General features: G+C 39.0%; 1 protein-coding gene across 1 annotated transcript in view; it reads right to left on the reverse strand.

The window, feature by feature from the left end:
- Positions 1-1,534: 1,534 nt before the first annotated feature.
- Positions 1,535-13,047, reverse strand: part of GABBR2 (gamma-aminobutyric acid type B receptor subunit 2) — a 2,655,237-nt gene continuing 2,643,724 nt past the window's right edge. Inside the window, 1 exon segment of the mRNA XM_029587103.1 lies at positions 1,535-3,370. Within this exon segment, the coding sequence (XP_029442963.1) occupies positions 3,205-3,370 (166 nt within the window). The 3' untranslated portion in view covers positions 1,535-3,204.

Raw genomic sequence — 13,047 nt, forward strand, 5'->3', positions numbered from 1 at the left:
CAAATATGCGCAGGCAACAGCCGTACGCACGTCACATTCACAGGATTTATGATAGCACCTTATAGCCCACGTTTTTTATACAAGCGAATTAATTTGTGCACCATTATTTGCACATGTGTGCTTGAGGTTTATAAAATAGCACTTGCATGAATATGTGTTATTTGTGTGCACATGTGCTCATTTTAACGCATGCAACTCTTATAAAATTCATCTTTTAATGAGCAAAAGATGTGGCATCTCTATGAGGCAAATGCTGCTGAATGCTTCACTGCCTTAGACGGTAACTTTTAAACAGGTGCGCGGGTGCACATGTGTGGCTCACATACAGAGACGCGTCCATTTTATAAAATATGTTGTGCATATGCCCACATGCTATAAAATAGCCTGGATGTGCATATATGTGCGCACAATTTTAAATGGACACGTGAATATGTGCCCAAATGCCACTTTTACTGCATAAGTGGGGGAATTTTATAAGGGACGCACACTGACGTCATAGGTAGTTTTCCAAGTTCGTTCCCAATTTGTCCAATTTAGGGATAGGACTTGCAAATCCTCTAATTTTTATAGCCACCCTTAGCCACCCTTAGCCCCAACCCCCCCTTAGCCCCAACCCCCCCTTAGCCCCAACCTTTAAAACCCCACTGATTAGCCTAGGTTTTTTCATTTTATGACTTACTCGCAATTCATGGTAGTAGTAAAGTTATGCAGCGGGAACCCTGGCCCATGCAAGTATTTACGCACACATCTCTTGGCCTAGCCCCAGCACCACCTAGACCATGACCACACCTTGCCCCTTTTTGCAAATATTTTACTTGTGCACATAGCGGGAGATTCAGACGTGTCCTCGGGTGGCTTTTAAAATCCGCTTGGCATGCACCAGCATTGTGCATATCTCCCAATTTTGGCACATGTAGGGCTTTTAAAATTCACCAATATAATGTCTTAATCTTGTGGTTTGAATATTTCTTAACTGGAGAAAATTTATAGATAATTATGGGCTGGATTTTAAAAGGGTTACGCGCATAAGGTACGCGCGTAACCCTTTTAAAAAACCCCTGCGCGCGTCGAGCTTATTTTGCATAGGCTCGGCGGCACGCGCAAGCCCCGGGGCTTGCAAAAAGGGCCGGTTGGGGGCGTGGCCAGGGGGCGTGGTGTCGGATCGGGGGCGTGTGGGCGGTCCGGGGGCATTACCGAGTGCCCCAACACAGCGGCCTGTGTCGGGGCCTGCCGTGCCGGCGCATGTAAGTTACTACTGCCCGGAGGCAGTAGTAACTTTTCGGATCAAGGTGGGGGGGGGGGGTTCTAGATAGGGTCGGGGGTGGGTTAGGGAGGGGAAGGTGCGGGGGGATGGAAGGAAAATTTCCTCTGAGGCCGCTCCGATTTTGGAGCGGCCTCAGAGGGAACAGGCAGCGCGCGCAGGGCTCGGGGCGCGCAAGTTGCACAAATGTGCACCCCCTTGCGTGTGCCGACCCCGGATTTTATAAGAAACGCCTGGCTACATGCGTATCTTATAAAATCCAGTGTACTTTTTTTGCGCCTGATGTGCGAACAAAAGTACGCGCGCGCTTTTAAAATGTACCCCAAAGTGTACAATACAGACTGTGAGGTGAACAAGGATTCTGGTCAAAGACAACGAAGTACTCTCACATATTCAGCACTTAACAAATTAATGGGGGCTGAGAATGTGACATCATATCATGTATGCCCTTTCAAGTTTTTAACTAAAAACAAAAACAGAAGTTCTAACTTTTGATGAGCATTGGTGGTATTAGCTGCTGAACTGCAAACATACACATTAAATAATTGTCTCAGCTGGAAAAAAATAGATTGTGGTTCATAGTCTATGAAGAGCTTACAGCCCCCAAAACCCCTGGATTTGTTCTCTAGGATGATTTTCCCCTCTCTGAATCATGATATGCTACCAACAGATTTCATCCCCCTTATCATCAGGTAGTAATGAAAGCATCCATACCATGATATCTGCACAGATCACTTTTTAGGAAATGCAGCACTTTTAAATATTTATAGTGTTTTGCTATTTTAAACAATAATCTAAGGGAAAGATCATCTTGTGCACCACCACCTTTCTAACACAGAGGTGCCAAGCATTTGTGCACAATGTATAGCCAATGAAAATTACTGGCACTTGCCAACCTATCCTTTTTAATGGGCTGTGAAATCCCCATATTCAGCAAAATCTGTTTTATTGTGATTCTGTGTGTGGCACCGTACACAACTTTAAAAACACAAAACTGAACAGCAATCCATCTTGTGACATTAAGACAACCGCCATCTGTACTTGGCACTGGAGGTATCAGTGCTTGTACTTTACAGCATGCAGTTTTATACACTACATGTCTTTATTTTATTTAATTATCTTTTCAAATCAATAGATGCAGACAACTTATTACAATGAAGTCCCAGATTGTCTGCTTTGGAAGCTGGCAGTCACTACATATCTCTGGAGAGCTCTGGCTTGCTACAGTAAATCTCTAGTTGAGCTCAGAGCTGCTGCCATTTCTGCAACTGCTGTGTACATACAGTTCAGGAATGGAGAAATGTGGTGTTGGCCATGCGGTGAGTCTCAGTGACACCTGAGGGACCATTTGTCAAAATACATAATTTTCCACCGGGCATCTTCTCTGAAGTAGAAACAAAAAGCAGGACTTTTAACCAGCAAATCCAACAGCCTAGCACAACTTGTGTAAACTTAAAATGTATATATGTCAATTGATACTTCACAGCTTTACTATTTTATTTTCATATGTATTTAAAGTGTACTGTTCCATTTTATAGCAGCCATGTATATGAGATCAGTAACTTTTTTTTTTCCTTTTTATTTATCTATTTATTTTTTTATTTTTTTATTTTTTTGCAAGATTCACAATTCTTCTTTTCTTGTTTTGTTGCTAGCAGAATTTTGGGTAGAAAGAATTTCAAGTGAGTCTTGTGTGAAGAAACAAAAACTCCATGAATAAGGCTACAGGTCAGACTCTGCCCTTCTTTTTTTCTTCTCTCTCTCTCTCTCTCTCTCACAGTCCTTTGTCCAATGAGTAACAATGGAACTCCAATGATGAAGGTCTTAGCATTTAGGTCCTCTGTGGTTAGAGCCAATATTATGTTTTATAGCAGAGTTCTAAGTGCAGTTCAGTCAGTCTCAGTACTTAAAACAGCAGTTCAGGAAGGTGAAGCCTCCCTTATTTACAGACCAGAAACCATGACTCGAAAGGATGGCTGCACATGTCTGTGCCGGGGGCTGGCACTAGGGCTTACGCATGGACTGGCACAGCTAGCATCAACTCCTCCTATTGATGGCAAGTAGGCATGGTGAAGAATGGGCAGTTGTAACGACAGCCGACGCTGTATGCTGTAAAGAAATAAACAAGTTGAAATTAACAAGCAAATCATTTTTAAAAATCAGCAACTTTACAACAGGGGTAGGCAACTCCTGTCCTTGAGTATCACAAGCTGGTTGGGTTTTCAGGATATTCACATTAAATATACATTGCATGCAGTAGAGGCAGCGCATACAAATGCATCTCATGAATATTCAGTGTGGATATCTTGAAAACCTGATTGACTTATGGCATTCAAAGACTGGAGTTGCCTATCCCTGCTTTACAATTATAAAATAATTAAAATGCTAAACATGTTGTTCCATGCTTTATTACTGTGTCATTATGAATAAAGCGTTGAAAAGGCAACTTACAGTAATTATCAAACCAGAATGAGCAATCCTTTCTCACCCCTATCCCTTAATACACAGCAAACAGTAACTCCTGTCCCTGAATCAGATGCATTTCAATTAATTTCTTGCCCCCTAGAAAAGAAATCTCAAGTATTTTGATGAATATTGTCCTCTCTGATTATTCTTAGCTCTAGAAATGACATATTATAACCTTCTTATTCCATTCCATTTAATTTTAATTTAATTTAAAAATTATAGATCACCTTTACAGCACATCTGACCAAGCCAATATCTAAGCAACCCATCCGCATTGCTATCCAGGTTCAGTTAGTACAATGGTAAACACAACACACACAAATCACAAAATCCATATATTAATCTTAAAAAATGACATAAAATATACATTCAAAACATAAATATCAGCTCTCTGGGGCAAATCAAAATTTGTCTCTAACAAAATCAGAATCCGATATACCCTAAACCAATATGTTAAAAAACTATGTCTATGGTTTTTCTGTAAACTCTTTATATAGCTTAACAATAACATTACAAGTATCCACTTGCATAAGAATAGTGAGATGAATTACAGAGAATAATCAGCAAGAAGAAAAAAAAATTCCAAAACAAACACATCACACTAAAGGCCTCCAAAAATGGGGGCTAAAACAACAAAGAGTGAAAGAAAAAATAGATATGAATATGCTAAAATAAACAAAATGGTAGAAAAGAGACCCTAAATCTTGTATCATAAAGGAATTTAAGTAAAAATGAAAGTAATCTAGTCTCTAAGGTCAAGACACAACGCACGTATCTTATAAAATCCAGCGTACTTTTGTTCGCCCCTGGTGCGCGAACAAAAGTACGCGATCGCGATCTACCCCTATATTTTTTAGATTTGGACAAGGAACCTCTTTGATTTGTTAAGGTTCAATAATTTCTCTATTAAGGTTTTTTTTTTTAATCAATTAAACACAATTGATTAGTAACATAGTAAATGAAGGCAGATAAATACTCAAATGGTATATATATACAGTCTGCCCAACAAAATGTTTAGGGATGTACAGCCACTCCCTGCAGGTTACCCCATGCAGAAATGTTTGATCTAAAGTTTCCATAGGTTACCCCATTTCTTCATTTCCATCCTCTTACCACTAGAGATTTTCTGTGTTTAATCCGTGCCCTTTTGATCTCCATTATTGTTCTTGTCTTCACCATCTCTTATGGGAGGGCATTCTATGCATCCATAACTCTTTCTATGAAGAAATACATCCTGACATTGTTTCTGAGTCTACCCCCTTAGAGTTTCATAATCATGATTTCTAGCTTTACAGCTTCTTTTCAATTGGAAGAAGTTTGATTTCTGTGCATTATCCTGTGCCTTTCAGGTATTTAAGTGTATGTCATATCTCCCCTGTCTTTCTTCTCCTGCAGGGTATATATATTTAGGTCTTCCAGTCTCATCTCATATGTTTACAGTCCAGACCCCACACTAGTTTTGTTACCTTTCTCTGGACCACTTGTATCCTGTTTGTATCATTTTTTAAATATGATCTCCATAACTGAGAACAGTACTTCCTTTTTCTTACTGGTTATGCCTCTCTCTATGCAGCCCGGCATATCTCTGGCTTTAGTTACCATCTTATTACATTGCTTTGCTACTTTCAGATCATCAGATACTATCATCCCGAGGTCTTTTTCCTGGTCCATGCACATCAGTCTCTTACCTTTCCATCATGTAAAGTTCCTTTAGATTACTGACCCCCAAGTGCATGACTCTACACTTTTTTGCATTGAATCACAGCTGCAAAACCTTCAACCACTTCTTAGATTGTTTCTTATTCTTTCTACTCCTTCAGGTATGTACACTCTGTTGCATATTTTAGTGTCATCTGCAAAAACTTTTCCTTCTAAACTCTCCGCAGTATTATGCAAGTATATAGCAATTGGTTTAGATGATGCAAGACAGTTGTACTTAACAGTTTCTAATTTAGAACAACAGATCAAGTGTAAATGTGCACAGATTTGTTAATTCATTAATCCTAATCCCAGATTATTGAGAATACATTTTCTGACCATCATACATAATTAGGAGTTAAGTCTCTTGTCTTACCACAGGGTGTATTTCTCTTTCTCTGTAGGCAAGGCCCAGCCAACCAACAGATATGCCATTCAGACTAGCATTGCCACTGCTGGTATCCTAGCAGAAACTGCCTGCATTCCTGCCTGTGGTTTGAAGACAGACACTGATCTAAAATCCCTCCATTGAATCACTGACCTGAAGATTCTTACTCAGAAGCTCCTATACCTCTTGATAATCTGTGACCAGCCTGTATCTCTGCCTTATCTTCTGTGATAAGCCTAGAGCTGCTGACATTGAAATTCCTATATTTTTTCTAATGATGTATACCTACTAGAGCTACAATGATTGCTACCTTTGTCCTAGAATCAGATAGGAATCTTTTCCTTCAGCAATATTTTACATTTAGAGGGAAATTGTTTTGTGGTCAACAGGTACAAGTTTTCCTGGATGTTTTGCGAGGGACTCAGGTTAGGAGAAAGGCTTTTCTTCAATGGAAACTGCATGCTATTTCTTTGGGAGCTTCTTTTTTCCTAAAATATCTGTCTAAAATTTGTATGGTTAATTTCCAGCAGGACAGATATGTATTTCTTGACCTGACACAACTGAAGACTTTCCTAGTTAATAAATCTGCTTGATCAGATTGGAAGGGCTCTCCGTTTTGCATTGGGGTAGATATTATTTGTAATATATGGGAATGTTTCTTTGTTCTCCTCCTTACCATGAATTCCTGTATATTTTCTTTTTTTCAATTTTTGATGTCTTTAAATGTCATATAACCTGATTATGTCATGTAAATGATTAAAACATAATAAAGATTATTAAATAAAAAAATAAAAGTCTCCTTATGTTTACTTGTGTCTATAAACCCTATGTGAAATAGCTGAACTTTATCAATAAATGCAGCATGTAAAATTTTTAACTGTATCTCACGAACCCATCGAACTCCTACATCTATCAAATGGACATAGAAATGTCTCAAATCAAGGATCATAACAGGTTTCTGTAGTGTATCAGTTCAAAACTGACTTTGAGCTCTCAAAATACTATCTCTGATAGCCTCTCATGAGGAACTTTGTCAAATGCCTTCGGAAAATCCAAGTACACTACATCTACCGGTTCACCTTTATCCACATGTTTATTAACTCCTTCAAAAAAGTGAAGCAGATTTGTGAGGCAAGACTTGCCTTGGGTAAAGCCATGCTGACTTTGTTCCATTAAACCATGTCTTTCTATATGTTCTGTGATTATGAATTTTAGAACACTTTCCACTATTTTTCCTGGCACTGAAGTCAGGCTAACCAGTCTGTAATTTCCCGGATCTCCTCTGGAGCCCTTTTTAAATATGGTAGTTACATTAGTTATCCTCCAGTCTTCAGGTACAATGGATGATTTTAATGATAGGTTACAAATTTTTACTAATAGCTCTGAAATTTCATTTTTTAGTTCCTTCAGAACGCAGGGGTGTATACCATCCAGTCCAGGTGATTTACTACTCTTCAGTTTATCAATCAGGTCTACCACATCTTCTAGGTTCACAGTGATTTGGTTCAGTCCATCTGAATCACTACCCATGAAAACCTTCTCCAGTATGGGTACCTCCCCAACATCCTCTTCAGTAAACACCGAAGAAAATAAATCATTTAATCTTTCCACGATGGTCGTATCTTCTCTAAGTGCCCCTTTAACCCCTCGATCATCTAACAGTCCAACTGACTCCCTCACAGGCTTTCTGCTTCAGATATATTTAAAAAAGTTTTACTGTGAGTTTTTGCCTCTATGGCCAACTTATTTTCAAATTCTCTCTTAGCTTGTCTTATCAATGTCTTACATGTAACTTTCCAACGTTTATGCATTTTCCTATTTTCCTCTGTTGGATCCTTCTTCCAGTTTTTGAATGAAGATCTTTTGGCTAAAATAGCTTATTTCACCTCCCATTTTAACCATGCTGGTAATCATTTCGTCTGCTTTCCACCTTTCTTAATGTGTGGAATACATCTGGATTGTGCTTCTAGGATGGTATTTTTTAACAATGACCACGCCTCTTGCACACTTTTTACTTTGTAGCTGCTCCTTTCAGTTTTTTTCTAACTATTTTTCTCATTTTATCAAAGTTTCCCTTTTGAAAGTTTAGCACGAGAGCCATGGATTTGCTTACTGTCCCTTATCCAGTCATTAATTCAAATTTGATCATACTATGATCCCTATTGCCAAGCGGCCACCACCATTACCTCTCTCACCAAATCCTGTGCTCCGCTGAGAATTAGATCTAAAATTGCTCCCTCTCTCATCGGTTCCTGAACCAATTGCTCCATACAGCTATCATTTATTCCATCCAGGAACTTTATCTCTGTAGCGTGTCCCGATGATACATTTACCCAGTCAATATTGACACTTCTATGACATCACATACTTTGCATATGTTACCAGGTTCACATAAGCCCTGCAGTTCCTGTTCTGTATGTTCTTCCTCTTTGACAATTTCAGGTCAAATGATTGTTCCCTCTGGCTATAAAATATTTTTGAAACACCACACCACTTGTGAATCCACCATGGTCATTTATCTAATTCAATGTCCGTGCTCTCTAATGTACATTGGAAAAACAAAACGTCTGTTGAAGACGAGAATGATAGAGCATCGTTCTAATATTCGAAATGCTAGAGTTAAGGAACCTTTAGTATCCCATTGCACTGAATTAGGACATTCATTTGATGATTTACGCTTTTGTGCAATTGATCATGTCCCTGTACATTGGCGTGGGGGCAATCGAGAACGTATATTGTTACAGTCTGAACAGCGGTGGATTTATCGTTTAAAAACAGTTCATCCCTTTGGTTTGAATAGTGAATTGGATTTATATTCATTTTTAGGCTGAATTTTGGATCATTTTTGAATTCAGTGTATTTTGACAGGTGTTCTGATATCCATTCATTGCTGATGGCTGACGTCATCTAGATGACGTATTTAAAGAGACGCTAGCCTCGGTTCGGGTTCCTCCATTTCCTTGTTTCCAAGATGGTTGAGACGTCTGGTCCCGTCTAAAAACGGTAGCTGTGGTGTTACGAGATAAGATAAGTAATTGTTTCACCTTTCTACAAGTATGCAATGCCCTCTCTTTTTTTATTTGATCTCATTTTAGATTTATGGCTCTACTTTGAAGTATCTCTATACGCCCCTGATGAAGCTTATTCAAGCGAAACACCGGCCCGTGTAGGGCTCGTTTACCATCTTATGTATGAAAGAGTCATTTTTCATTATAATAATGGAGGACACTTTTAACTAATTGATTTTTGAAAAAGAAAAAAGAAAAATACTATTTTTTGCATTAAAGTTATGATGAAGGTGAATGATAGAGAAGACCGGTTAGTGTCTGCTTGAAAGTGACACATAACGTCAAGGCTTGCTGACACCTTCTTAGGCTAACAATTCTATTGTTATTTGGGTTCCACATTTTTGGGTGATTTAGATTATACGTTGTGGTTAACCGCCGACTCCTTTGTGTGAGTAGTGTATCACTGATTGTGAGTCATGGAGGCCGAATCGATTGTCCCTTTAAAGACATTGAGCTTCTCCGAAGCTGAGTTACAGGCGTTGCTACAGCAGCCATCTTCTTTCACTACATCAGCCAGTTCAGCTTCACCGGATTTACAATGGTTCACCCTACAGAAGCTACTGCGCCGCTCCATTCGGACAAATGCACATGCCGATACTTTATTAGAGTACTGTCGGATACAACGGATCCCTCGGGGTTTGCGAATGATCAAAGCCCCTCATCTGTATAAAGAAGACACGGAGTTTGTCTCTGACTGGAATGCCATACTTAATAAGTGCAGCCTGGATCTGATGATCTTAATTATTAAAAAATCTCAGGCATCAGACATTTTGATTCGTGAAGAAATTGAATTGACCAAGACTATGTTAGTCTCTTCGGTCAGTGAGGAACAATTTACAATACAGATGAAAACCACTGAAGAACTGATGGACAAATTTCGTTCTGATTTGCGCAAGTTTAAGTATGAGAAACTATGTCGGGATGAACGTGATTATACTAAGGGGTATGTTTACCCCTGGATGACACAAGAATACATTGCCAAGGTTTCTCGTCATGTTACTTTTGATTCAAGTGGCGAAGATTTTTCTTCCGGCGATGATGAACAACGTTCCCGCCCACCACGTTCTGAATCTAGTACTTCATCATCTTTTTTAGGACCATCTTCACGCGGTACCCGTCGACCGTTTCGGAATCGGTTCAATCGTTATCAATCAAGCAGCCGGTCAGAGACTTACGAACCGCGAGTCACCCGATCGCAACGAGAGAAAAATCCTTGATTTTGAATTTATCATCTAAAACTTTATCATCTATCCAACTTCAAGTATTGGAACGAGGATTATCCTTTGTACCGACACATCGTGGAGATAAATTCTCCTTACAGGTAGCATTGTTTCGTTTTGTTAGGACCCTTAAGATAAAAAAATTTTTCACTACTCATTTACCAACTGCAGATGTTTCTGTGTTATCCAATCCATCTACTTGGATCCCACCTGGACCGGAAGATCCTGCATTAAAAGTCTTCTATGATCTAGTATCACATGATATTGCCTCCTTGGATTTTACTGATTCTGTTTTTCATAATTTATCACGATCAGAAAAAGCTGCCCTGCAGGAATTGCAATCAGCACCAGACCTTATTATAAAGCCTGCTGATAAAGGCGGTATGATTGTTGTACAGAACAGGAATGATTATGAATGTGAGATCATGCGTCAACTAGATGATACCCGATTCTATCAACGTCTGGATGCTGACCCTACTCCTGATATACGGAAACTAATATCGTTGGTGGTGCAGTTGGGTTCACAATCTGGTTTTCTGACTTTGAAAGAAGTAAATTTCCTTACAAAGAAATATCCTCGTGTTCCTGTATTTTATACATTGCCCAAAATACACAAAAATGTTAACCATCCTCCGGGACGTCCCATTGTGTCGGGCTGTGATTCAATTTTGGAACCTTTATCTCGCTTTGTCGATCATTTTTTAGCGCCGTTTATTCCATCTATGCCTTCCTATATCAGAGACTCCTCCGATATGATAGTTTTTTTGGAACAATTACAGATTGACACTACTGATCTTAAAATGGCCACCCTAGATGTAGAGGCTCTCTATACCTCGATCCCACAAGATGAGGCAATTAATATTGCTGAAACTTTTTTTGACCAACGACCTAGACCTCATCGAATTCCCACTGACTTTCTGGTACAGTTATTGCAAATAGCCTTAAAAAAGAACTTTTTTGCCTTTAATCAAGAATTCTTTCTTCAGACGTGTGGTACTGCTATGGGGGCCACCATGGCCCCTGATTTGGCCAATTTGTATATGCATTTTTTTGAAGAACAATGGCTTCATGATCATCCATATCAGTGTCATTTACTAGTGTGGAAAAGGTACATTGATGACGTCTTTGTACTATGGAAAGGGAATGAAGACGTTTTTGCACTATTTTTAGATTGGCTGAATGCTTTAAATTGCCATCTTAAATTTACTGCCACCATTGAAACTCATTCCATCACATTTTTGGATATAAGAATTACCATTATTGATGGGAAATTTGTTACATCACTTTTTAGGAAACCAGTCTGTTCAAATACTTATTTACATTTTTCCAGTGCACATCCTAGAAATTTTAAACGTAACTTACCAGTTAGTCAGTTTATTCGTCTTAGACGACTTTGTACTGATATGCAGGATTTCGAGGTACAATAAAAAATGTTGTGTGACCGTTTTTCAGCCCGGGGATACCCTCGTTCAAGCATTAGAAAAGCCTACTTACGTGCAAAATATTCGCATCGCGAATGGCTTTTTTTGCCACGATCAGCAGAAGATTCCTTACGTCACACCTGCATTCTACCGTATTCCTCAGTGGCATCTAAGATTCGTCAATCCATACTCAAATATTGGCATGTTCTACAAACCAACGTCATTTTCAATACACCTCCCCGTATTACATTTTCTCGGGCTATGAATTTAAAAAATTTTTTAGTCAAATCTGACACTTCTATGACATCACATACTTTGCATATGTTACCAGGTTCACATAAGCCCTGCAGTTCCTGTTCTGTATGTTCTTCCTCTTTGACAATTTCAGGTCAAATGATTGTTCCCTCTGGCTATAAAATATTTTTGAAACACCACACCACTTGTGAATCCACCATGGTCATTTATCTAATTCAATGTCCGTGCTCTCTAATGTACATTGGAAAAACAAAACGTCTGTTGAAGACGAGAATGATAGAGCATCGTTCTAATATTCGAAATGCTAGAGTTAAGGAACCTTTAGTATCCCATTGCACTGAATTAGGACATTCATTTGATGATTTACGCTTTTGTGCAATTGATCATGTCCCTGTACATTGGCGTGGGGGCAATCGAGAACGTATATTGTTACAGTCTGAACAGCGGTGGATTTATCGTTTAAAAACAGTTCATCCCTTTGGTTTGAATAGTGAATTGGATTTATATTCATTTTTAGGCTGAATTTTGGATCATTTTTGAATTCAGTGTATTTTGACAGGTGTTCTGATATCCATTCATTGCTGATGGCTGACGTCATCTAGATGACGTATTTAAAGAGACGCTAGCCTCGGTTCGGGTTCCTCCATTTCCTTGTTTCCAAGATGGTTGAGACGTCTGGTCCCGTCTAAAAACGGTAGCTGTGGTGTTACGAGATAAGATAAGTAATTGTTTCACCTTTCTACAAGTATGCAATGCCCTCTCTTTTTTATTTGATCTCATTTTAGATTTATGGCTCTACTTTGAAGTATCTCTATACGCCCCTGATGAAGCTTATTCAAGCGAAACACCGGCCCGTGTAGGGCTCGTTTACCATCTTATGTATGAAAGAGTCATTTTTCATTATAATAATGGAGGACACTTTTAACTAATTGATTTTTGAAAAAGAAAAAAGAAAAATACTATTTTTTGCATTAAAGTTATGATGAAGGTGAATGATAGAGAAGACCGGTTAGTGTCTGCTTGAAAGTGACACATAACGTCAAGGCTTGCTGACACCTTCTTAGGCTAACAATTCTATTGTTATTTGGGTTCCACATTTTTGGGTGATTTAGGTAATTGAAGTCTCCCATTATTACCGCACTACCAATTTGGTTAGCTTCCCTAATTTCTCTTAGCATTTCACTGTCCATCTCACCATCTTGACCAGGTGGATGGTAGTATACTCCTATCACTATAGTCTTCCCCGACACACAAGGGATTTCTACCCATA

This window comes from Rhinatrema bivittatum, chromosome 2 (assembly GCF_901001135.1).
Source record: "Rhinatrema bivittatum chromosome 2, aRhiBiv1.1, whole genome shotgun sequence".
NCBI classification, from domain to species: Eukaryota; Metazoa; Chordata; class Amphibia; order Gymnophiona; family Rhinatrematidae; genus Rhinatrema; species Rhinatrema bivittatum.